We start from the raw sequence: 27333 nt of genomic DNA, 5'->3' as shown, positions 1-27333 counted from the left end.
CGTGCAAGCATCTGAGCCCAACACCAGATGGCGATCTATGCTAGTGTGTGATCTGCAGCTCATATACCTCGAAAATAGATATACGCACACCTAAAAATCACAATATCATATAAAAGTAATCCAGAAACATATCAGTCATGAGCATGAACAGGGACCCTCTGTTTTCAGACACAAACAAATCCTTACAGATACATCCTTAAAACTCCTGACAAAAATCCAGCTACATAAAAACAAATAGCTGGGGTTGGTAAAAGCTGCAAACATATCTAAAATTCAAGGATAGCCGAAGCGGCCTAATACATTTATGCCGAAGCGTATCGCAGGCAGAGATGTTATCCCACTCGCACAAAGGGGGATTCAAAATCTTGAACCAACAGCTATTGGGGAACAGCAGTTGATGGAACATACCCATTCAAAAGTACGTCAACATTCCGTGGATGACTTGATGTAACCAGTATATGGTTCTAACTCCCTGACCGACTTTACCAACAACAACAACAAAAACTGTCCCACATGAGGGAGGAGCCTAGCGCTTGACCAAGATGGCCGCGTGAGCCTTGAGCTCCCGCGACCCTCGCGCCCTCCTGCAATTATCCTGTCCTAAATCCTGATTTTCATGCACGGAATCCTGCAGATGAGTCACAGCTGGGGCGATTGACGTTGTCCGGGCCAAGATCGCCCGCCGGGAACCGAAGTTGTGCATGGCGGAAGATTGCGGCCTACCTCCGAAGGATGCCAGGGGCTTGCGTTGGCAGGATGCCCAGCCACTAATTGAACAACAGCGGCCTCGGGAGGTGTGAACTGGCGGACGGGTGCCGCTGCACTTGCACTTTCACTTTCTCGCCCTTTGCTTGCTCTGGGTTGGGAGTGCTTTATGCTGGTCCCCTGCTGCCTGGAAGACCCCCGCACGGCCCTGGCTGGCTGCTGACGTCCTAGTTGACCCTGTTTCTTCTGGCTGAGTGAGGGACGTCTTTTTGCGACTGACCGCCCTGCTGTTCGAGATGTCGACCAAATCGGAGGCAGACAAGTCGAAGTCTAAGACTACCAGGCGGGGAGGATATACCCAATCCAACAATATGGATCGCTATGCCCAGCAGAAGGGGTCGCCTGGTGGATCGGGACAGTCGCTGGAAGCACAGAAGGCCGATTCATCCCCAGCCTCGGAGTTATCATTGCAGGATATCAAGGGGGCGATAGATGGGATGCAATCTTCGATTGGGCGACAATTCGAGACCCTGGCGCACAAGGTGGACATGATTCTGGTTGATGTCAACTTGATTCGCGCGGACCTGGGCAAAACCAATGAGCGGGTCAAGTCCCTGGACCTCAAGACTACTGGTCTCGCGGTCGATGTCTCGGAACTCCAGGCTGAGGTTCGTAAGCTACGAACCGCGAATGACCTCTCCGCCCGCCGGCTCGAAGACTTTGAAGGTCGGGCCCGGCGCAACAATGTGCGCCTTATTGGGGTCCCGGAAACTTCGGAGGAGCTCTCCGTGGACTTACTCGTCGAGGACTTGGTGGTGAATCATCTTGCGCCTAAGGGCCTTGGCAAGTTTTTTGCGGTGGAGCGGGCTCACCGAGTGCCTGGTGGACGGCCTAAGGTGGGAGCCCCCCCGCGGCCGATTGTCGCCCGGATCTTTAATTTTCGGGATCGAGACGTTATCCTGCAAGCATCGAGGGTGACAGGCCCGGTGCCTTTTCAGAATGCCTCTGTGAGCTTTTATCCTGACTTCACCCAGATGGTGCAGAAACAGAGGCAGAGTTTCTTGGGGGTGAAGCGGCGGCTTAGGGAGATGGACCTGAAGTATGCCATGCTTTTCCCCGCCAGGCTACGTGTGGTGTATGAGGATCGGACTTTCTTCTTCGAATCACCGGACATGGCGGGGGACTGGTTGGATGCGCTCCCTCGGCGACGGCCCGGCCGGGACCGCGTGGATGGAGCGGAAGGCGACCGGGATGGACAGAAGTGATACCACCGGTGTCGGTCTGTTTTGACTCAGCCCCGGACAGTGACTCGTACCCTACTGCAGTAATGGGAGGGCGGCGGGGGGAAGATAGGAGCTCTTTCCTCCCTTGGGGTACTTTTTGTAGATTTGTTTTTGATAGGGCGACAGGCACACTGCAAGTTGGGGGGGGCTTTGTAAGCTGACGCAGGGGTGCCGGGAGGGGGGGGGGGGGATTCGGGTTGTTGGGGGTTGTTGTTTTTTTCTTGCAAGGCGTAGCAATGGTTGTCAGTATTGTCCGATCGTGGTTCTCCGGGGGGGGGGGGGGGGGGTGGAGGTCTCTTTGTGTTTGGGGATGGGGGATAGGGGCTTAAACATAATTAGCTGGAATGTCAATGGCTTAGGGGATCGTATTAAACGGGGGATAGTCCTGCAATTCTTGAAACGGACCTCGCCAGATGTGGTCCTCCTGCAGGAGACCCACCTTATAGGGAATACATGTTATGCACTTAACAGAAAGGGTTATAAATGCATTGCTCACTCGGGGTTTTCCTCGGGCTCCAGGGGTGCGGGCATACTTGTTAGAGCTTCCCTACCATTTGAGGTTGACTCCACCATCGCTGATGACAGGGGGCGCTTTGTGGCAGTGGCGGGGAGGTGGGAGGGCAGAACGTTGGTATTGGTTTCTGTTTATGTCCCTCCTGCCCTGCAGGCCTCCACGTTTGCTGATCTGGGCAAGGCCTTGTTGGAACTCCCCGAAGGGATGCTAGTGGTGGGAGGAGACTTCAATGCGGTTGGGTCTGGAATGCTCGATAGGTACCCGCCCAGGGACACCGGGGGTGCTCAGAAGTGGCTTCCCGACTTTATAGATACTTTTGGTCTGGTAGACTGTTGGAGGCTACGGCACCCCACTCAGAGACAATATACCTTTCATTCCGGGGCCCACGGGAGTCTCTCTCGGATCGATTACTTGCTCACTCTGGCTGCGCACGCCTCATTGGTATCTGAGGCTAGGCACATGGCATATCTGATCATTCGCCGGTGTGGGCCCGTCTGGATATTGGCCGGGTGGTGGGGGGCAGGGTGGCTCCCATTAACCCCTGGTACTTTCGTGACCCCAAGCTGCGCAGTGCGTTGCTGAAGACAGTTGATCACTATTTTCAAGATAATCAGGGTTCGGTTGAGTCTGCGGTGTCCTTGTGGGAAGCTTTTAAGACTGTATTGAGAGGGGAGGCCCTTTCCTTGGTAGTGGCCGCCAAGCGGCGGAGAGACGCCGAAGTGACACAAGTAGAGGACGAGATAGCGGCTTTAGAAGTGGCCTTGGAAGAGGATGTTGCAACGGCCACACTGCATACTTTGAGCTTGAAGCAATTGGAAAATAGGGATCTGGTGACGAACGCTGCCAAGACCCTCAATAGGGAGCAGCAGGGTCGATTGTATGATGTTGGTGATAAGGCCGGGAAATTGCTGGCGTGGTTGGATAAAAAAGAGCGTGTTAATCGAGTGGTGCCGGAGTTGTCGATGGATGGGGGAGAGGTTGTCACTGACCCCGACGGTATAGTCCAGTGTTTCTCGGACTATTTTCGTACGGTATACACCTCGGTCTCGGATAGGCCGACTGAGGACTCGTGTGACCTTCTGCGTGATATCGCTCTGCCCTGCCTTTCTGCCAGTGATAGGAATGACCTCGATGGCGATATAACTGTAGACGAAGTGGCGTGTGCTATCCGTGCGTTGCGCTCCGGTAAGGCCTCTGGCCCAAATGGTTTGCCGATTGAGCTGTATAAGCTTCACCCGGATAAGTTGGCTCCTCACCTGCGCGCCATGTTTGTGGAGGCGCGGGAGAATGGGTTTCTTCCGCTTGATCAACGGCTGGCGACGATTGTGGTCATACATAAAGACGGTAAGCCCCGGGACAAGTGTGGCTCCTATCGGCCGATATCACTTCTCAACGCCGAGCCGAAAATCCTTGCTAAGATCCTTGCTAACCGCCTGGTCCGGGTGCTTGGCGACTTGATCCACCCGGATCAGTCGGGCTTTATTCCGCACCGTAACACTGCACTGAATCTTAGATGTCTCCATGGAGTGATTGCTAGGACGGGCACGAAGCGAGAGCCGGCTATTGTGGCGTCCCTAGATGCCACGATGGCCTTCGATACGGTGGAGTGGGCATACCTGTGGGCTGTGCTAGCCAAGTTCGGCTTTGGGCCTGGATTTGTAGGCTGGGTGAGGTTGCTCTATGAGGGGCCTCTTGCTAGCGTTGTGGTGAACGGGCGGGCGTCAACACCGTTCGCGCTCGGGAGAGGCACCCGGCAGGGTTGTCCCCTGTCGCCGTTGTTGTTCGCCCTTGCTCTTGAGCTGCTGGCGGCGTGGATACGATGGCACCCCGATATACGTGGGATTCGTTGGTCGCCTGACCACGAAGACCGTATTTCACTTTACGCCGACAATATTCTATTATACCTCGCCTCGCCTAAGAAATCTCTTATAGTGGTTTGTGACGTCTTGACTTCTTTCGGTAGGAACTCTGGTCTGGTCATCAATTGGGGGAAGTCACACTTGTATGTCCTGTGTGGGGATGTCCCGCGCAACTGCTCGATCCAGATAGCCCAGCAGGGTTTTTTGTATTTGGGGATCTATATTTCCACCGACCCCATCTTACGATACGAGAAGAACTTGCTCCCTCCCTTGGCACGTCTGCGACGGGACGTGGCGGGCTGGCGGCGGTTGCCGCTTTCCCTCCTTGGCCGTGCTGCCCTGTTTAAAATGATGTCTCTTCCCCGTTTCCTCTATGCCCTGCAGAATACCCTTGACTTGGTCCCAGCCAGTTATTTTCGTGAGGTCGAAAGCCACCAGCGCGCACTATTGTGGGAAGGGCGCCCGCGCATAGCGCTTGCTAAGTTGACGCTCCCATGGTATGACGGTGGTATCGCGCTTCCAGACATTCGACGTTATTATTGGGCCACTCAGTTGAGCGCGATTAACCATGGTGTATACGGTCCGGCGCTGAGCCCCGGCTTTGCCATGGACCGATGGTTACTACGTGGGGGTAATTACCACAGAGCGTTGTACTCGAAGTCGTTGGACTTAACTCTTACGGGGCCCACCAGGGTGGCCGTGCATGTATGGAAGGTGGCGACGGATTCACTGGGCTGGAAGGGTAAGCTTACCCTTGCCAACCCTCTGTTTGACTCCGATATTCTGGGAAAGCTTTGGCATACAAAAGGGTTTGAGAAATGGGACCTGATCGGCATGTCCAGGGTTGGAGACCTTTTGGTTAAGGATAGGATAAAGTCATTCGAGGAGCTGCAGAAGGAATACGAGCTAGGGAGCACGGAGTTCTTCCGATACGCTCAAGTGCGCCACGCTTTGCGATCAGTCCTTGTAGAAGGGGAGAAGGTGCCTGAGTCCTCTCCGTTAGAGGACCGGATCCTGGATGGCCATATGCCAGAGAGTACGATCTCGCTCATTTATAAGAAACTAATTAATGTTCGGGCGGATCTTCTTCTAGGGTTGCGCGATCAATGGACCAGGGATGGCCTCGAACTCGATGATGAGGATTGGCAGTATGCAGTTTCTTCTCCTAAGGAGGTCGCGATCCCCGCGCGCCTGCGGCTGGTGCAGCTTAAAATACTTCATAGGGTCTACGTGACGGGGCCCCGGCTGGTCCATATGGGTTTCTCTGAGGAGGGCTTATGTAAGAGAGGCTGTGGTATGGTGGGCACCTTCCTACATATTATTTGGGAATGCGGTGCGATTATGGAGTTTTGGAAGCGAATCCACGATGTGATGGGGGAGGTGACGGGCATCGTCATGCAGCCTGAGGCGCGGTGTTGTCTCCTGAATGTTTGGGGTCCTACTGACCACGACGCGGCACAGACTCAATGGGTGACCCTAGGGAACATGGTAGCCAAGCGCGACATCGCTCGTCTGTGGGGCTCTACTAGGCCTCCTACATTGACTGCGTGGATGGAAAACATGGATTGGAGCATGTTTAGGGAGAAGACAGTGTATTGTGCTCGAGGGCGCCCTCGGAAATGGCACTCTGTATGGGGACGATGGAACCAGTACAGAGGGGGCATATGCCTGCCCCCAGACCCGGACCCGCCTGAGGAGCAGCTCTCCCCTTAGCTTTCTTTCCGGCTTTGTACTTCTTGCTGGTATGTGTTTGTCTTCTTGAGTCTCTGACTTCCCCTCCTTTCCCTTGCTATCGACCTGTGTCTGTTGGACGAACTGGGGCTCGCTCCCCCTGCTGGGAACCCTTTTTATGCTTTCAGTACCTATCGCCTTGCTTGTGTTTAGGTTTGGGTTAGTGTTTATTTAAAATTGAACCTTTCACTCTGTCAGTGAAATGTGGACGCTCGCATGTGTTGTGTCTCTAAAGCTGCCGTACCTCCGGGTTGTCGGCTGAATAGCTGTGTCACTGATTTAAAAGAATAAAGGTTTAAAAAAAAAAAAACTGTCCCACACAACTGAGCAGAGAACAGAGTCCTCGCAACCTACTGCCAAACTTAAAATAAAGGCCTGCTTTACCCAAGCAACATCTGCTTTGAATACTTGCCTGGATGGTAAAAGAGTTCAGATATGCGGAGCTCCTTCAAATTCTTCATGATATAGTGTAGCCAGGGGATGTGCAACATATTGTCCAGACTGAAGCAGTCCTGAATAATTAACTTATTTAGCTTCAGCTCCTCTTTCAACCAAATATTTAACCACGGCAAAAGGGCTTGAAGTTGTATCTGGTCTGTGACATAGCCTAGAACAAGTTCCTCATGAGCAACCTGGGCGGGGATCCCCTATGGGGCAGCCAAAAGACCCCTCAGACACATTTTTCACAACTTGTAGCAGTTCAATGGGGACATACTCCCAAACATCACAGCCGAAACAGGCTACTGGTAGACATTTAGCCTTGAAAACAGCTAACAAAATTGTGATAGACTTTTGGCCTAGTTGTCAAGAAAAATCCCCAATACCCACAAAGGCCCTTTTAAAACATATTGCATTCTTCTAGACCAGTGCTTTCTAGCTACAGTGTGAGTCAAGTAGAATGCTCAAATAGGAAAGATTCTCCACCCTAGTTGTTTGCCGACCTTTTACAACAATTATTTTTGTTTTGGTGTTCTTCGGGCCCACCATTATTACATGGGATTTCAAAAAAATTAATTTAGAGGTCAAGACAAACCATAAAATCATTTTTTTTTAAATCTAAAAGGCGCATAAGGCCCGTGCAGTAAGGGCAACCAAAACTGCATCATCTGCTCACAAGAGAGCCGGTATTGATCTTTCCCCCACTCTTGGGATTTCCAGCCCATGTTTAAAAAGCACTTCTCAAGGTGATTAATATATAAAATAAAAAGAAGGGGAGTCCACATACATCTCTGACGGACTTCTCTCCTCAATTAAAATGCTCAGTACATTCCCCATTGGGGCCATATCTTATGGATGCCATAAGACCATTGTGTAGGTCTCTCAGAAAGGCAACAAGTGCAGATTCTATCCCCATGGAGCCCAGCTCTACCCAGAGAATCAATCAATCAGGAGGTTGTTAAGAGTGCTACTCACCCATGAGGGTCTCAAGGCGCTGGGAGGGGTGCGGGGGTAGGGTGGGTTCGCAGATCCGTTAGCCGAAGAGCCAGGTTTTGAGGGCCTTCCTGAAGGTGTTCAGGGAGGGGGCGAATCGGATGTCGGCCGGGAGCTTAGATCTATTACCACTGTCAATTGCAGAGCTTAGATCTATTAACTCTGTCAATTGCGGAGCCGAGGCCCATGAAGGCCAAATGCATGGAACCCTTTTTTGCGTTGGTGTATTTAGAGATAAGTAACAAGTTAAGGTTTTGCTCCACTGTGCTGCACCCTGGTCTGAATCCGTACTGGATATCATACAGGATGCTGTGCTCATTAGCCCAGCTAGTCAGACGTTACAGGATAACCCGAAAAATTATTTAGACTTCTGTGTTCATCAAAGATATTGGTCTGTAGCAGACAGCATCAGCTTTCTCCCTTCCTATATATGGGCACAATCACAGAGTGACACCTTACAGCAGGTAAGGAGCCAAGAAATGCTACATTTATATGCTGCATCACAATGGGGGCCCAGAGATCCAACAGAGACTCAAACAGGTCACATGGATCCCCATATGATCCTGCAGCCTTTTCTCATGGTAGAGATATAATAGCTTACCTGGCTTCTTTCCACTGAATTTCCACCCTCGCCCTGTCAGCTGTTCCATGGTTAGGGGGCTCAGTGCCCTCAAATTTGTACAGGGAAGAAAAATGATCAGCTCAAACCTGCACAGACTTTGTCAAAACCTGCATATTAGCCTGCGATGAGCCAACCAATGAGTGGTTGACAACCCTCCAAAATAAGGCACTATTCCCCAATTCACTAGCCCTATGGACACTCTCCCAAATTGACTTTATGTTGTTCTTCCTCTCCTTCAATACCATGCGCTAGAAGGCCCTAGTCTTTGTCACCTTCCCTCTGTACTGGAGTTTCTTTTTATTAGCCACCAGCAACTCTTTGTGGGCTCTTGAACAAACCTTATCAAACCACCTACACCGGGGAGCTGACAAAGCAGCTCCAGTTGTGGTGAGCGCGGTCTTGATATATCCACACACAGAGACAAATGCAGAGAGAATACGGTCATCTGTTGCATCCGCATCTAGGCAAGACTGAAATGCTAACTGATAAGTGGACAGCATATTACAATTGTAGTCCTCTGGGACAATCCTAGCCCATTTCACTCTTCGGCTCTGATCCTTAATAGTGAAAGAGACAGTATATGAGTGGGTAAGCCCCCCACCCCACTTCAGAGCCCACTGGAAGGTGGCCAAAAGGGGATTATGATCACTATTAATGTCCCAATCAGTACTAAATGTTATCAGTGAAAAATAAGCCAGCAGAAAGAAAGATGTAATCAATTATAGAACCTGCCCAAAAACCTTGAAAAGTTGGTGTTCTCCCTTCAGCAATATAGTCTCTCTTAGTGAGCAAATTAATCAAATTAAAATTTAAAATCAAATTATAATTATTTTTTAAATGGCCCTGAGCCAAGTGCTTGAGATGCACTTGGTCACTAGTAACATAATCCAGGTTAGGCACATCATACAAGTGACAGTCTGAACAAGGTGTATATTAAAGTCCGCCATCAAAATTAGTCCTGTATATATGGAGGAGTGAGAAAAATAGACATGTAGGAACTCACTCAAATCCTTCAGAACATCTTGGTACACCCCCGCACACCATTGAATTATACACATTAATTGATAGAATCCTTAAAGCATTCGGAAAGGACAGAGGGATCCCAAGAATGCAGAGTGAATTACAAGCAAGCTTCTCCAAATTACAATTCAGCTTGGGAGACAGACATGGGAGAACATGTCTGTCTCTCCCACGAGGCGAGGGCAAGGCTTTACAGTAAAAGGAAGGATAACCATCCACAGGTAAATCTCCCACTGTATCCCAAGTCTCCTGGAGACTTATGATATCAAGAGAGCTGATCTTATCTTCAAACCCCTTGTTACCAATTTTTCCCTGTGTTCCAGCAATATTTCAACATCACTTTCAACTCTCTGTGTTGGCGAGCGACCTGCCAATGAGTCAATCTCGCAGGCAAGTCTATCCTGATCATTCAGCCCCCTTAATTGACTAAACCGATTACTCAGGGGGGAGATGACGGGGGAAGTATTGAGATTCTGGTGTTAAAGGTAGTGACAGGCGGTGGATTATGCAGTAAAAAGCCAGCCCTTATGGCATTACAAGCCATGCAGTCACCTTGGTACAATTTAGATGAATAAGCTATCCAACCCACTCTGTGTCATTATAATATCCTTGAAGAGAGGTGGATAAGATTAGAATCAAACCTTCTATGAACCCAATGTCCACTTTATTTTGAGTTGATGATAGTTTTCATTTTCATTGGCTTAGCCAGGACAACAACAAACGGAGTGGATGCAGGGGGGAGTTGGGTGGCCACCTCACCTGGAGTGTCTATCGCAGAGGGCGTACTAAGATTATTAACAGGAGGATATACTAACCTCCCCAAACTACCATGTGCTGTCCCACATGGCTCGCAGGAGGTCAACCCCCGGGGTCATAATAGTGGATCACTGTGCCAATGCACTACCCCCTTGTGGATTTTAATGGTGCTAGCAGTGTACCAGTAGAATTAATATTTGATTTAACAGGACCCATCAGGCCCCTACTTTGATTCCACTAGAGGGGGAGGGCTATTGGGGAGGATCCACCTGGGGAGTGTTGTTGGTGTTAAAATTGGCAGTTGACCGACAAGACATTTTATTTGAGTTCGTGTTTGATGTATGAGTGAGAATGGACCCTACCGAATCTCTCCAATATTTCTACCACCCCCTCCAGTTTGGAAATTCGATTGGCAAGAGCTTCAAAGGTAGTGGTAATATGTGACTCCAACTTTAACTAAAAGTCCTGAGTAGAACAGGGATCTTGAGATGTTACCATAACAAAGACCAGGGACCCAGTTTGCTCGCCCCCATCCAACTTGGTTGATTGTGCACATGCACTGTGCATGACGGTGACCTTTTTGCATTTCGTCCTGGTGGCCCTCCCGCCTGCTACAGTTCAGGTTGGGTGTTTCATACCAGCCTGCTCTTGACTGCATGCCTTCCCTTCCGGGAAATCTGCCCCCTGCGAAATAGGACCCGCTGAATCATGAGTATTTTCCACCAGAGTGACCCTGGGAGGAATCTACAGTTACCCCCCAGGCTGGCCAGACTCTGTACAGGTTCGGGACAACTGACCTTCCACAATCAAGATTTACTCAGATAAAACCCCCACGGCGTTATTCAACAAGCATTTGCAATGCAATGGGTCACGCATTTAAGCAAGTTTAGGCTATTGGCATTGTAAATGATAATGCCTTTTGTTCATGTTTCAAAAAACAAAACATAAATAAAAGGCATTACTTCCTCGATGTACAGCCCCGCCTTACAATGTACTGGCCGGCAGTCCCTTCTACCCCCTTTGATGCTTTTACAGGGCATTCACACAACCAGAAAGGTAGCGTGTCATAGTTGGTGGTGGCTGGAGGGAGGGCAAAAACGCAGAAGCATGCTTTGGTTAATATCCTAACAGTGTGGGATAGCTTAAGAGGTTCATGTGCGGAGATCTGCATGCAGCCTGCAGTTTTCATGTTGCAATGCAAGCCACTGGCAAGTCACTCTTACCAGACAGATTAAGTAATGCCTGTTGAGCTGAGAAGAGGTACCAGGAACTTTACAATACCAATGACCGCTGGGTGCAGCGGTGTGTGAGCAGGAGACAGGTGGAACTTTATATAGGATAATAAAGGCACGTGGCCGCTTGAAAGCGACACCACCCTAACTTAAATAAATAACTATTAAAGGGACGTGGCTGCTTGAAAGCGGACCGCTCCATAAATTAAATAAATGAATAAGTGTGTCCGCTACAGTTGAAGCGGACCGCACTGTAAAGTAAATAAATACATTCATAATATAATAGCAGGTGGGTGCTGCGATGTCCTGGGTGGAATAGGCGAAGAGCATTAAGGAAAATAGTGCTCACCAACTTATAAAGCAGACCATGTAACACCACCAGTAAAAGTTCCAGTCGTTATGGAAGGTAACAAATGCAGACAAGACAGTACCAAGGAGGGACTAACAAGCCTATTTAGGAATCAGAATCCAGCATTTTTTTAAGGGCAATGACGCAAGCCTATGGCAAATATTAGCGGAGAGTGGGCTGGGCTTACACTGCATACTCTAATACAGCATGCCTCACAGAGCGAGCATTGCATGCGCGCTGACGCTAGGCTCGACCTAAAAAGGATAAAATTGTATTACTAGTTCTTGGCCGTCTGTCGGACACATTCCGCGAGTTCACTTTTCTCTTCCCCATGTGGTTAACAACAACTTAGTCCGGATATCATCCATAAGTGGGGGTTCAAGCAGGTCAAGTCATACAACAATTGGAAAAAAAACTCACAGTGGCAACTAAATGCCCCAGTTTCAACAAGCAGAGTCCCGGGGGGGATTGCTGGGGGACTGCCCAGTGCCTCCTCTGGGCCGGCCGGGAAGATTAGAGGCACTTTGACGCAGCATCAAGGCTTCTTTCACAAGGCTACAGGTGTGGGCAGTTATGCGCCACCTGGTAATATGTTATATGGGTATGGGACCTGGAGTCCCCACTGCTGCCAGCAACACACAAACCAAACGGAATGCGCGCTGTACAAAAACATATGCGTTTGATTTAATAGCTTATAATGTTGCTCCATCTATAATTAGAAGCTAGACCCTATATGTACAGTACAAAATACGACTGACTTGCCACACTTAGTTTATTAAAAAAAAACTGTTTCAGGGCAGGAATGTTTCTCAGTGCATGTTTAAAAACTCTCACTTTTAATAAATACTTCTCAATGCAGATACATAATCTGTTGTACTCAGTGAAACGGTTCCGCGCGCCAAAGAAATAAACTTTGAATTTTAAAGACAGCTTCTCATATTCTAATCTGATGTCCGCTGCATGATTTACATTTTCCAGACTCGACTTGTGCACAGGCTCAGAGCCTCCTATTGGCTCAGCTCTCCCTGTTAATTTGTTGGTTCATCCACCTCTACTCACTCAACATGCCACCGGCCCAGTATTCGGAGTCTCTGATTTTTCTGTTATTACAACAAGCCATTTCACACAATCACAAGCAGGCACCAAAAACAAGTCAAACTCTCGTCACCTTCGGAAAAGCTTGTTGGCAGTATAAAATAAACAGCAATGAAGCCGGAAAGCTAAACGAGGGAACTGCGTGGAGCTGTTGGTGCCCTCTCCACTCTACCTGTAGCCTCACCGCTGTCCGCCTGGGCTCCTCTCGCCGCCACATCACCGCGCGGCCCCGAAGCGGGGAACTACCGCTCCCAGGTGCCCCAGCCGCTCGTGACGCCGAAGAACGCGCCCGGAGGCGCTTAAAACTCTGTTGCTACCTCCGCGTCGCGGGACGCGCGCGGGCTAAGCCCGGGCAAAGGGCGGGCCCTCTGTGGCCCTCAGAGGACCGATTGAGGCCGGGACGGGCCCCCCCACTAAACTGTAAGACTTTGGATTGTTTTTAATGTTTGGTTATTAATGTCTCATTAGGTATGATTATACATGTTGGCGTTGCCACATCTGTGAAAGTTTAATTGAAGTTTTAGGCCCTCCCAGGGGTATAACAAAATATGGCTAAAGCGATAGCAGGAGGTAAATCAGCGACTATCTCAACGTTGGATAACTACCTAGTTAAAGTCGTCACTAAAATCAACAGTGATAGGCGTAAATCATTAGGTCAGGGTTCAAACTCATTGACTACTGGTCCTTTGTTAAATGATACAGACATTGTACTCTCTACTTCATCCCACGTCACAAACTGTGTAAATGAAAAGAATGATTTAGCACTCTTGGATGATCACTTCCCTAGCGAACAGGAACCACCTGAAGTGAATAGAGATCTAGCAACTGACGTTAATGAGATTGTAGAAGACTCTCCGGAACGGCCATCCCAGAGAGCGTTAAGATCCCGTAAACGGACTCATCTTAAACAGGGTTCTACACGAAGTAATCTTAAAAAGACGGGTCCTGTGCCAATAATTCAGGCCACTAAGGAACCAGCCACTACTAACCATCTTATGGCCAAGTTAGATTCCGATCAACTTGATTCCTTGTTAGGCCTCGTAGAGTCTAAAATCCTGAAAATTGTTGAACCCCTAGTTACCAAAATTGGCGAACTATCTGTTGAGATTGAAGGCCTACGTAATCTTTTGGCAAATAAGACCATTTCCTCTGAGAATCTGACTAAAGCCGCAGAGGGCCTACCTGTCTCTGTTGATATTACGAGGTCCTCAAAGGACACTCTAAACAGTACAGCCCCTTTGGTAGTTGTTTCACCAGTAAACGAGAAGAACACCTTACCTTCTGGCAGTTGCTTAAGCGATAATAACGCAACATCAAGTACATACTTGGGAGGAGCAAAACCAGATCTCCCCCCTGACTGCGCCCCTTTTGTTATTGTGCTAAAAAATGTTCCCCCTTTGAAGGATGTTGCCCAGAACTCTTCTTTTGAAACCCATGAATCTCTTAAAAATAAATCAGTCTCGTGGCTAAATAAGAATTATGGTTTTCCAGCACATCTATCTCATCTGATTTTAACAGCGAGAAGAGTTTCCTGGGTTGGGCGATCACGCAAGACTATAAAGGGGGATTGTGTAATAATAAACTTTAGTAATCCCCATATAGTGCATAACATCTTATCAAAAGCCACCCTGCTTCCTCACACTGGCGAGGGTATTACCCTGCATTCACTGGGCTATTTCTATAAAGAACAGAAAATTTTACCCCACAGTGTTCCATGGGAGTCCAGAGTAAGTCATCCTGAAAGCCAGTTTTCTCAAGGTTTTGCTATTTCAAATCGCTTTCAGGCTCTGAGTAACTTAGACTCTAATGATTGACTGTACCCTGATGGGGGCACTTCAAGACTTAGCATGGAAAACTTATCCGTTGTGGAGGGTGAGGTCATGGCATCAGGTGGTTCTGTACCAGCCACATGTGGAGAGGACACACAAAATGTTACGCCTGCATCGGGGACTGTCAATGATAAAAGAGTGGATGCGACTGTCAGTGCCTCTCAAATGCCCCTTGGCACAAGTGTCCTTAGTTGGAATATAGCTGGACTAAATAACAAAATTCATGACCCTATCTGGAGGGACATTCTATTAGGCCATGAAATCATTGGCTTACAAAAATGTAAATGTATGTGTCTTGTAAAGCGCACTGCTGCCCTGAGGCGTCGTGGCGCTGTAGACCGCTGGGGAACCCGTCCTGGCTATCCCTGTGAGATGGTCCCTCCTGGGTATCTCCAAGGTGAAACCAGGCATCCCCGGCGAATGTGGGGGGCCGTTGTGGAGATGAGGTAAGCTAATGCCCAGAGTTGCCGAGTGTGTTCCTGGTTAGAGTAGGTACCGAGGCGAGAATTATCGAGTCCGTTTTGACCCTGGTCCACAACCCTGCCGTGTCGGGAATTGAACCCTGGTCCCTGGCCGATTCTCTGCTTGCGGATCTGCCGCCTCTAACCAGTGAGCCACACCTCTCCACTCTAACCAGTGAGCCACGCCTACAAGAAACTTGGGACACTGAAAATACCTTTCTACTGGACGGATTTTGTGCTTTTTGGTCACCAGCGGTGGCCTCTAATAGGGGAAGGGCTAAAGGTGGTCTTTTGACCCTTATTGCACTAACCATTGATGGCAAATACAGTAAAGTGGAAACGGGCTCGCCTTACTGTTTAGCAGTCGAAATCAATTCCAACTTAAATGGGATCTGGCTTATAGTAAATTTTTATAATTCATTTATTCAGAATATGCCTAATGAACACTTACGCAGTCTATTTGATTTTCTACAAATGTATAATGAACTTTGTAAAAATCCGTATTCGGTTATTGTGCTTGGTGATTTTAATGTTCATCTATGTTTTAAAAATTGTTTTATATGGGACAGTTTAGGCCCAAAAGATCAAGGTAATTCACACTTTGAACACACTCCACAGGGGACTTTTTTAGATGAGCTTCTAGTGGGGAATCATTTGGTTTATCCCGTAAATGACATAAATGACACCCCGACCTTTAAAGGAAGTGGAATAGGATCCACTATTGACTACATCTTTGTTACATCTAACTTAGCTGGTAATGTAAGTCATTATAAGGTTAATTGGTCTACTTTTAGTGACCACAATCCCGTCCAGTTAATTTTTACTGATGATCTTAAAAAAGGAATTGTGGATAAACCTATTGTCAGTATACTGGACATAAGGCCAACAGACCAAATGCGACGCCTGAAATGGTGTCAGTTGGTCCCAGAGGATTTTACCAAAAATCTGTGGGAGACGGTTGGGGACGAAATACTTCTGTGTTCACAGGACGGGATTAGTAGTGATGCAGTTCTGACAGCTTATGAAAAAATCTGCTGTCAGGTGAACAGTGATCTTAAAAAAGCATGCAAGGATAAACCCAAAGCTGGGGAGAAATGGTTTGATCACAGCTGCTCATCCTCCCAACGGAAGCTTATGTCAGCTCTTAAAGCGGTTCCACCTGACAGAGCGGAAATTGCCATTTGTAGGAAGGCCTACAAAATGGCTCAGAAGAAACGTAAAACCGAAATTAGGGAAAATGCATGGAATGACCTCCTGTCTACTGATGTCATTAATAACAGTGCGAAATTTTGGTCCATTGTAAATAAACCTTTTTTTAACGGTAAAAGTCACACCGAGCTTGAATGCGGCATCCAAGAGGATGTTTGGTATGCTCATTTTAAACAGGTGTATGATGGAGATGGTTTAAGGGCGGGGCCCTTACTTAACTTTGACAATTATACGTTGACCTTCACAGAATTAGAGGTGACAAATGCTATTTTACAAATGACAAGTAATAAGGCGCCGGGACCCGATGGAGTCCCGGCTGACCTTTTCAAATCAGATATTAAACTTTGGTCTAAAATTCTTTTTAATGTTTTTATAAATGCATGCCAAAAGGGCCTCCCATCAACATGGGCGAAATCGGTCATCGTCCCTATTTTTAAAAAGGGGGACAGAGGCGACCCGAGCTGCTATCGACCAATTTCTCTCATAGACTCCTCAGTGAAAGTCTTGGGGAGAGTTGTTCTCGCCCAACTAAATGGTTGGCTAGAGGAATCTGGAAAACTCTCTATGGTCCAGTATGGATTTAGGAAAGGGATGGGTACCATAGACCAATGTTTAAACCTACAACTTTTAATTGGTAAATACACGGTGGCCAAAAAAGGAACCCTGTTGGTTGCCTTTATGGATTTGTCCTCGGCCTTTGACCGTGTAAATAGATCAAAACTATGGCCTATGCTCCTAGAACTTGGTGTTGATAAAGAGATTGTTCATTTTTTAGCGGACTTACATAGAGAGTTAATAGCAACAGTTCGTTATGACCAAAAGGGAAATTGCACCAAAGATATACCCATATCTTATGGGGTCAGGCAGGGGTGCATCTTGGCACCTCTCCTTTTCACTTTATATATAAACGATTTGGACAACACCCTTGTCGCCTCATGTAAAGATATCCCCCGTGTGGGGAAATATTCGGTCCCTGCCTTTCTATATGCTGACGATGCTGCCTTAATCGCCAGAACGGGAGTGGGCCTTCAGCTACTGTTAAATTCTTTCGCTGATTTTATGAAGGATTTGGACTTATCTGTCAATTTTGTTAAATCTCACGTCATGGTCATTGGCCCTAAATCTGCCAAATCTAAAACCTTTTTATGTGGGGGCCATCAATTATCGAGGGTCTCTTCTTTTCCTTATCTGGGTGTCCTTTTTGATGATCGAGATTCCGGGGTAACCCAAATACAGGCAAAGAAGATTGTGTTTTCAAGAGCTACAGTAGGAGTCCTGGGCTTTGCGAGAAAACTGGGAGCCAGACCATTGAAGGCTCTTATCCAGGTGTACAAGGCTAAGTGTCTTTCCATAGCCTTGTACGGAGCTGAGGTCTGGGGCATTAACAACGCTAAAAGCATTCAGACTGTCGAGGATAGATTTCTAAAAAATCTCCTCTCAGTACCGATTTGTACCGCTAATTATATTGTCCATCAGGAACTAGGTATTGGTTATCTTGAAGACAGCATTGCCCTGGCCCCGATGCTGAAATGGATTAGTATCTGGCTTAACCCGGATTTACACTTGAACCACACCATTTTGAGAGATTGTCTCTCGCTCGATCATGGTTTGTATATACCCTGGTTGAAATACATTTGGACCCTGGCCAAAAATCTCGGGAGACCAGAGCTGTATCTTTCTCCCGAGACCCTGGTAAAAGGCGACATCAACTGGTGTAAAGAAAGTTATAGTTGCATATCCACTTTGGCAAAGGAAGAGAAGGAGCTGGTTAAGGGTTCCGTTAGGAGCCACCAGCTCTGTAAAACAACACCTCTTATGGAACCTTATCTTGGATATGTAACAAATCCAAATCACCGTTTTCTTTTAACCAGATTTAGATTGAATCAACTATACTCATTGATCGGAGCTAAGAAAGACTGGAAAAGGGCGTTGGACCCTGGCCCTTGTTCCTGTGATAACTTTTCCCCCCAGGACATTATACACCTTTTTTTCTTCTGTGAGCACTTTATTGACATTAGGAAACGTTTCTTAATCCCAATTTTAAAAGATAAAGGCTTTGTTCAAGTGAGACCTGCTTTTTTGTATTTACAGCTTTTAAATAATGTCTGGGAAACCTTCAACATTGCAAGTTTTTTAACTGTGGTAATTCGTACCTTGAAGAAATGAACTGTACCCTTTTTAATGTTGGTATTATATTATTAATGAAATCCCTGTTTTTAATATGTATTTATTGTAGTATGCTTTTATGGTTTGCACTAAAACCGAATAAAGACTTTATGACTGACTGATTTAGAATAATTGAAAGGCTTCCATTTTAGAAATAGGAGACTGTGATTAAAATGTATTGAGGTCCTAGGAAGGGGTAGTGTTCTTTGGAGTGTTTCAATCCCTTACATTCTCTCCCTCACACCACTTTACTGCAGGTTCTCATGCCCTTCGACAATGACTCCCTTTTACTACCCACAGATTTTTAATATGCTCCATCTGCATCTCTCACACAACACTTGCCCTTTCTGCATAGTCTTTTCTAGTACTTTTTCTGCAGGAACTCCTCTTCATGACCCTTCCCCACACGCACACAACCCGGAAGCACTTCCTTTTTGACATTTGAGTACCTCCTTTACACACTTTCCAATAGAATCACAATTACAATTGGCATATATGTGAACACTTTCATGACCCACAGATGGACATGAATATAGTGCCCGATAGGAACGTGTGTCAAAGTCGGTTTTTAATTCCTCCTGGGTCTGAAAACACCATGACACGACCCACCTTAAGCCCCGAAAACAATATATTCAATTAAAAGTCTGAAAGGCTAGACCGTAATTCCGTTTTGGAAACTTTCAGCAATGTAATGCAATTGTAGATTTAAAAAAAAGATAATCTGGCCACGCACTATTAATAAACCCTTGTGGAATAACATTGACAAAAATAGATTAGCCCGCAATAAACATTTTGAAAGCAGAAGCCTTTGCAATAGTAGTGACACACTAGAACGGCAAAGAAGTAATCCAGGGTCAACACATCACTAAATGAGTAGCTCTCCTATCTGTGTGGCAATCGTTAACTGGCTTTACAGTAAATGAATGGTCTACTTTCTTCTGTGCAAAATGTCCACAAGACGTGAGTAATCCAGAGAAAACGGATCATTGCGATCCACAGTCAACTTTCAGCTCCTCCCAGAGTTCAGGCGCTTCCCACTCGCACCTTAGTCATCCGCCCTTCCCCGTTATCACTGGTTCATGTACTGCTTTCAGCTGGCTGACGGCATCCTAAGAATCTAAAATACTCTAATCATTCTTCTGAAAAAAACAGTACAAATCCACCTTCCATTTTGTCCGTTCGCCAAAATCAGTGGGGAAGAGGAAATTACATCAGAAACTGCCATCAAAGAACGGCTGACGCGCCGTCTTAAAAGGCTTTATCAAAATATTATTGTAAACTGATTAAATCTAGGGCAAGGCAAAGGCATACTTTCTTTTTAAAGGAAAGCACAAGGGACCCACGAGTTATAACATGGCAGAAGCAATGGCTACCTCTGGCTAGCCTTAAATGATGCCCCCCGCCTGAACATACACGTTCTGAATAGAGGACTGAATGTCAGAAGGTTCAGTGCACACTACACTACGCCTGTTGTCTTTCAGTGACAGCAGCCGCTATGGGGTTGAAATGGTCTTCCGCTCCAATGGGACTTGTATTGATGTTGGTCCCATCTTCCCCCATTTTTCCTGCAGCTCCCCATCACCTGTTGACATATGCTTCACACGCGGTCAGCCTGTGTCTGCCAGAATTGGATTGTGAATGGTCATTTAGCATGTCTGTGGGGGTCCACCGATACCCCTCAAGTGCATGAAGGTGGGGATTACTTAGTTAGTGACATCTGGAGCCAGCAGTATCGTTAGTTCAACTGCTCTCAATAGGACACTAACTCCTATGAAGAGTAAATTTCCCTCAACAGCCCCACTCTCCACAAAACTAATTTAATAAACTACTACTTGTCCAGCTAATTAGCGAGGTTCAATTACAAAACTGGAAATCATCTTGGCCAATCAATTACTAAAATGCCTCAAACTCATACAAGGCAACTTCAATCGCCGAGTAAGGAATAGGTTACTTACCCTGAAAGCATCTTGCCGTAGATTCATATGCTTAGCACACTCCTGCCATCTAGTGTTGGGCACGGACCTTTGCAGCTTGTTTTTCTTCGAAAACATTAGATGGCAGGAGTGTGCTACACATATGTATTACTAATACAGCTCACGAGCTCCAGAGTGCCACCGACCCCGCCCCCCGTGAACTATGCTGGTCATAGACCGCAACATTATAGTTTGGCAGCTATCAAAAATAACCCCAAATCGTTTTTACCCAAACTTTGCTCTGATCCCTCAGTTTTGATACCGCTTTCTCTTTCCTCAGCCGTAAAACACAGCTCCAACAGCTACACTTCAAGCTGCTACAACCCTATGCAAAATGCAGTCCTTTAACTAAACCTCAAAGTAATGTTCACTCCAGAACTGTAAAACACCAGAAATGCTGATATCCTAGACATGTCTAACTCCTCTACAGCAACCTTTGACTTTACCGGTGAGACTTGACTAGCTCAACAAGATGGGAAGTTAAAGCCCCACAACATTTGTAAAAACATTCAAATCACTTTACACATATTTGCAGCACAAATATTTGTCGCCTATACATTACCTTCCGCATTATCTTTCGGCCATAGAACAGCACTTTGTCTCGCTTCCGAAATCGGTATCGAGGCACTTCTGGTTGCTCTTGTTCTGAAAAACATGACCTTGGGCATTGACGCGGTGCTTTTTGTAAATGTGTTTCCTTAACAAGTAGACACGTCCCAATCTTATTCCTTGTCCTATATAAACGGCATGCAATATTTCCATACCCCGTGTAGCTTCATCTACTTCCAATCTGCAACCCCTCCCCCTTCAGGTATGGAAGGTACCAGTTAAATTACTATTCAAACTGTGGTCTGGACCCACTTACGTGCCCTGATCTTGAGTGTAGCACCATTACTTTGCTTTGATCTGGTGATCCTTTCCTCTTCTGAGGTCTAGCTTCATTCTTGTGACCATTCCTTAGATCCAGTTGGGTGGCCATATCCTGTTGCAGGGATTCTGCTTATGCACAGAACTATGCGCAGGAAACCAGGACCTCAGAGAATTGTGGTGTACCAGAAACTCCCCTCAGAACTAAGAACCCCTATCCGACTAGCTTAGTGTCACATTTGTTATCCGAGATTTGGCTCGGCGGTCCCAATGTATAGACAACCCAGAACAAGCGACTTAGATACTCTCAGGAGTGGTGGGAACCCAAAATACCCGTTGGTAGCTATATATCAGTCCACAACAGAATAACAAAGACACGGTAAAAGTTTAAAGAGTTTATTTTATAAACCTCGCGTCCTAAGATGCAGTACTTTGGCTAACACAAGCAGACAAATGGTTAGGATTAGCACCATCAGCATTGTTACAATACCATAGAAAATGAAAGGAGCAATCATAATAATAATGACCGTGGAACACAAACACCCTCCTTTCTCTAGCAACTAATAAGGTATTATTAGACTAATAGAAGGTCTCTTAGGCTTGCATGGGGGACCCCATACCTTATAGATCAGCTTAGTGGAATCACATCACAGGATCAGCTAGGCTCTCTCCTGCTTCAGCTCTTTGTTTCGAATGTAACAGAAAACATGCTGCTCTGTAATATTAAAGGGCTTGTCTTTCAGGTATTTGCAGCTGTATGTATGTTATGTCTAAAAAGTGGTACGATCAACCTGAACACAACAACCTGCCCCGTCTAGTGACCCAGACTCGTTCCTTACACGGTGTACAGACCAAGGTCACTACTCGCTGTTAAAGATGTTAAACAACAGACGGTTCTCATGTGAAGCAAAGTCGAGTCAGCAGTTCTCGAATGAATAACATGTAACAACAGTGTCGCGTGCAAAAGCAGCAGAAGCAGCAAGCTGGCTTTCTAACAGCCATCGAGGTTATGCTAACTTAGCGTTGTACATAGGGCGTGGTTAACCCACACTACAATCCCTGTTCTGGATCCTACTTTGGGGTCCTCATCTTTCGGTGAAGCTAACATGGTCTGCCACTCCCTCCTCCTGCCCCTCCCTCCTCCTGCCCCTCCCTTATCTTCTGAACGCTCCACCAGCTTCAATCGTTTCTACTGCTCCTCCCCGTTATCCTATCCCCCTCGCTCACCTTTCTCAGCCCTCAATTGAAAGGCATACATTCCTATGGAGATGCATACAAATCATTTTCGTGATGCAATCGGGAAAGATAATGTTACACATGATCCTTGTAAACAGGATGAGCAATTGCTTCGAGGCAGGAGATGGGTGATCTAGGAGACCCTGTTAACTCTGAAGACCATCACCTCGATTCCCAAAAGCTGAATGTCGTACTGACCCCGTGATAGAGTGGGTGATTAAACGGAAAAACATTTCTTACCATCACTGCTTGAACGAATAATTGTGTGAGCGTGGAAGAGAACTGCTGAAATGTTTTTTTTTAAACTTGTGAAGTATGCACAACAGGTAAGTGGTGCCTACAAACAACTTTTTACTTGCAGCTCAAAGGATCCAACATTTGCGATGATGACAACCCCTTCCACCCCCCTACCCCCAAAATGATGCAGTCAATGGAGTTTCAGAAGATCTGCCAATACCAGAATACAGAGAACCGCCCAGGAACAGAGGCAAACTAGACTTCAGTCTCTAGCAACCCTTTGTAGATCTAGCGTTTGCCATTCTGCCATTCTGCCATTTCATTCAACAGTCTACTTTAGAGTCTACCACTAAGGGCATTGTGGTACTCTACATTGTAAAAAGGCAGATACACAAAGAACCTAAAATAAATAACAATGCTACTTCAGCTGTAAGCAGAGCTGTTTTTTAAAGCTCAAAGAAATTTCAATAAATTATTTTCCAATCTTACATAACTGAGTTCCACAGCACTGGTGCATTTATAAAGAAAGCTCTTTTTAGTTCTGACGTTAGCCAAAACCTTTTCATTGGTCTGTTTCTGTGTCATTCCCACGTTTCTATTGTCTACTACAGCATACAGCATGGGGCAGTGGGTCACCCCCACTTCAGAAACTTAAAAGTGAGATAACTTCACTTTAAGTGATAAAATACTTCCTTCCAAAAGCAGCATTTCCACACACAAAGTAGTTCCCTTCAGTGCCATGTGCTACTATGGTAATCAGAGTTTTTTTAGTCCAAAAGAACAAGTTACTTACCTTCGGTAACTATATATCTGTAAGAAACATAGGTTAGTTATAGATTCCTTACCTTAGAATTACCCCCAGGTGTCAGACTGGATCTGGAAAGTTTTTCGTCCGCAGTACCCCTGCGCGTCGGAAGGTGGGGTCTTTCGACTCCCCGTTAGACGTCAGCATCGTGGTCGCCGGGATGACGTCACGGTAGCTACTTAGACACCGCCCTCGTGCACTGACATCAGTTCTGTACATGACTTTCCACGCCAGAAACGCAGAGTCATGCAAGACACTGACTACTGGTGCACAAAACTAGGGCTCTGAAAAGATGACCTTAGCCCTAGAAGTCAGTTCGCAGAACGAGGAGGATGGGTGGGGGTGGTAAGGAATCTATAACTAACCTATGTTTCTTACAGATATATCGTTACCGAGGGTAAGTAACTTGTTCATCTGAAAGAAACAGTTAGTTATTGATTCCTTAGCTTAGAATAGATACCCCAGCAATACCAACCCCGGAAGGTGGGTCTTCGAACCAAGTTCACACCAGAAAGTCCTGGAGAACAGAACGGCCAAAGAAGCTGTCTCTCCAGACTTGGCTGTCCAGGCAGTAGTGTTTCGTAAACGTGTGCAGCGATGTCCACGTAGCTGCCCGACAGATGTTATTCAAGGGGACTCCACGGCCCAAAGCAGTAGTAGCTGCCGTTACCCACTGGAGGCTCCTTCTTTGCCAAAGAGTAGCAGGCTTTGATGCACAGAATGACCCACCTGGAGATGGTTCGTTTGTGCACGGCCCGACCTTTCTTAGCACCCACGTAACCAACAAAGAGCTGGTCGTCCACCCGGAATTGTTTGGTGCAAACCAAGTAGAAGGAAAGTGCACGTTTTTGATCCAGACGGTGGAGCCTCTCTTCCTCTTTTGAAGGATGCAGATACGAAAAGAAGGTGGGCAAAGTGATGGTTTGGCCAGTGTGGAAAGAAGTAACCACCTTGGGAAGAAAGGAAGGTCTAGTTCTCAGGACGACCTTGTCCAGATGGACAGCCAGAGAGGGAGGCCTGGAAGAGAGAGCTTGTACCTCACTCACCCTGCGTGCAGAGGTGATGGCCACCAGAAAGGCAGTTTTCAAAGTGAGAAGTCTGAGAGAACAGTTACGTAGCGGCTCAAAGGGAGCGCACATGAGGTAGGTAAGAACCAAGTTCAAGTCCCAATGAGGCATTACGAAGGAAACACGAGAAAAAATATGAGTAATGCCCTTAAGGAATCTATTTACAATAGGGGACTTGAAAAGAGAAGGCTGATCAGGAAGCTTAAGGAAGGCGGAAATGGCCGAGAGGTAGCCCTTTAGAGTGCCCAGAGCAGAGCCCTGCTGGGCCAAAGAAAGGAGGAACAAGAGAACCTCAGAAAGAGGGGCGGGAAGGGGATCCACAGCATTTGCTGTGCACCATGCCACAAATGTGTTCCATCTGCAGGCGTATACCGTCTTAGTGAAGGGACGCCTGGCTGCCAAGATAACATCGCAGACTTCGGGAGGCAGGTCAAACGACGTCAACTGCCGCCACTCAATCTCCATGCAAGGAGGTGGAGGCTGGACAGGTTAGGGTGGAGGACCGTCCCCTGCTGCTGTGACAGAAGATCCTCCCGAAGAGGCAGTCTGATCGGAGGATCGATGGCCATGTTGAAGCTCAGGGTACCAGACTCCTCGTGCCAATCCGGAGCCACAAGAATGACTTTGGCCCAGTCGCGCTTGATCTTCTCCAGCACTCTGGGCAGAAGTGGTATATGCGGAAAGGCGTATAGAAGACCGCAACTCCACTTGCGACGAAGAGCGTCGCCTTGGAAATTCCAACGCGCAGAACTGCCGACATTGCGCGTTCTCTTTGGTGGCAAATAGATCTAACCAAGGCTCTTCCCACTGCTGAAAGAGACCTTGCACCACCTGCAAGTGAAAAAGCCATTCGTGATCCATCATGCACCTGCGGCTCAGCTCATCCGCCCTGGCGTTCATATACCTGCCAGGTGTTGAACCACCAGGGACATGCCCTGATGTTCCAGCCATGTCCAGAGGCGGAGGGCCTCCTGACATAGGGTCTACGACCCCACCCCGCCTTGTTTGTTGCAGTACCACATGGCGGTGGTGTTGTCCGTGAATACCTGCACTACTCTTCCCGTGACAGAGGGAAGGAATGCCTTGAGTGCAAGACGAATCGCCCAAAGCTCCAGAAGGCTGATGTGGAGCCCAGATTCCCCGGAGACCAGAGGCCTCTGATCTCCGCCTCCCCCATGTGGTCGCCCCATCCCAGAAGTGATGCATCCGTCACCACTGTGAACTCTGGTTGGGAAAGGGATCTGCCTTCGACCCAAACCTGGTTCGTAAGCCACTACTGCAATTGGTATGCAGTGCCCTCCGAGATCTGGACGCAATCGGACAGATTCCCTTGATGTTAGGTCCACTGGAACTTCAGGTCCCCCTGCAGAGGCCGCATATGCCATCTGGCATGATCCACCAGCAGGATGCAGGAAGCCATCAGACCCAGCAGCCTGAGGGTCATCCTGACCAAAACCCGAGATAGAGACCGAAAGATCTGAATCATAGCCCAAATATCCCTGACTCGCTGTTCGGGAGGATAAACCCAAAGCTGCCACGTGTCCAGAACCGCTCCGATGAAGAGGAGCTTCTGAGAGGGGGTCAGGTGTAACCTCGGCACGTTGATGGAGATCTCCAACGAATGCAGGAGGTCGCCCGTAGTCTGGAGGTGGGAGACAACAGCCTGGGGCAAGCCAGCCTTCAACAGCCGGTCGTTGAGATAAGGGAAGACTGAAACCCCAGATCTGCGCAGATGAGCTGCGACCACCGCCATCACTTCAGTGAACACCTGAGGGGCGCTGGTAAGGCCAAAAGGGAGCACGGTAAACTGAAAATGCTCGTGGCCTACCGTGAACCGATGGTAACGCCTGTGGGCCGGCAGGACGGGAATGTGGAAATAGACGTCCTGCCAGTCCAACGCTACCATCCAGTCTCCAGGGTCAAGGGCAGACAAGACCTGAGCGAGCGTCAACATTTTGAACTTCTCCTCCCAGATGAAACGGTTGACAATCCTGAGATCCAAAATAAGACGCAGGCCTTTGTCCTTCTGGGGCACCAGAAAGTAGTGGGAATAGCAACCACTACTTCTGGGGCAGGAATGCGCTTAATGGCACCCTTGGCCAAGAGTGCCAAAACTTCCTGTTGGAAAAGGGCCAAGTGATCCTCCTACATGCGATGGTACTGAGGTGGCATGGATGGAGGGGTAGTCTCGAAGAGAAGGAAGTAGCCCCTTCGGACTATTTGCAAAACCCACCTGTCTGATGTGATGGTGCACCAGTGGGGGAGGTGATGGCAGATCCTGCCGCCCACTTGCGTTTCGTGGCCCTGAAAGGTCGGACTAGGAGGGTTTGTAGGCTGCTGCAGATGGGGCTGTGGTAGACTGGCCCGCCTGCTGGCCCCCAGGACCACGGCAGTGGTTCCCACGTCCCTGGCTGCGCTGGGGCTGAACAACTTGTGCCGGCCTGTGGCTCTGGGCAGGCCGTAGTGGGGCACCTCATCCGTAGCCACGAAAGGGGCGAAAGGCAGACTGCACAGTGGTGGAGAGGCCCTAGGACCTGGCCGTTGCCCAAGAGTCCTTAAAGCGCTCTAGCGCGTTGTCCGCCTTGTCGCCGAAAAGGCGACGGCCATCAAAGGGCATGTCCATAAGTGTGAATTGGACATCCCCGGAAAAACCAGTCGAATGCAACCAGGCGTAGCGTCGAAGGGCTACGGACTTGGAAATTGTCCTGCCAAGAGCATCAGCGGTATCCAGCCCACAGCAGTTGGTAAACTTTGCTGCGTCTCAACCTTCGGCAACTGCTTGAGAGATCTCAGCCTGGGCCTCCTCCAGGCACTTAAGCAGCACTTGCGCAACTGTGTCCCACACGGAGTGGGTGTAACGACCTAATAGACATGCGGTATTTACCA

The 27333-nt window shown here is 47.7% G+C and overlaps 1 protein-coding gene across 2 annotated transcripts in view; it reads right to left on the bottom strand.

The window, feature by feature from the left end:
- Positions 1 to 27333, bottom strand: part of PNPLA7 (patatin like domain 7, lysophospholipase) — a 1876659-nt gene that overhangs the window by 1671520 nt on the left and 177806 nt on the right. For both annotated transcript variants that reach the window (XM_085610534.1, XM_085610541.1), the window contains exon 5: positions 20798 to 20880. In XM_085610534.1, the coding sequence (XP_085466660.1) occupies positions 20798 to 20880 (83 nt within the window). The remainder of the gene's footprint in view (positions 1 to 20797; positions 20881 to 27333) is intronic.

The sequence above is a fragment of the Triturus cristatus genome, chromosome 1_2, assembly GCF_964204655.1.
Source record: "Triturus cristatus chromosome 1_2, aTriCri1.1, whole genome shotgun sequence".
In the NCBI taxonomy this organism is placed as follows: domain Eukaryota; kingdom Metazoa; phylum Chordata; class Amphibia; order Caudata; family Salamandridae; genus Triturus; species Triturus cristatus.
The sequence above is the reverse complement of the archived record's forward strand: the minus strand, read 5'-3'. Positions and strand labels throughout refer to the sequence as shown.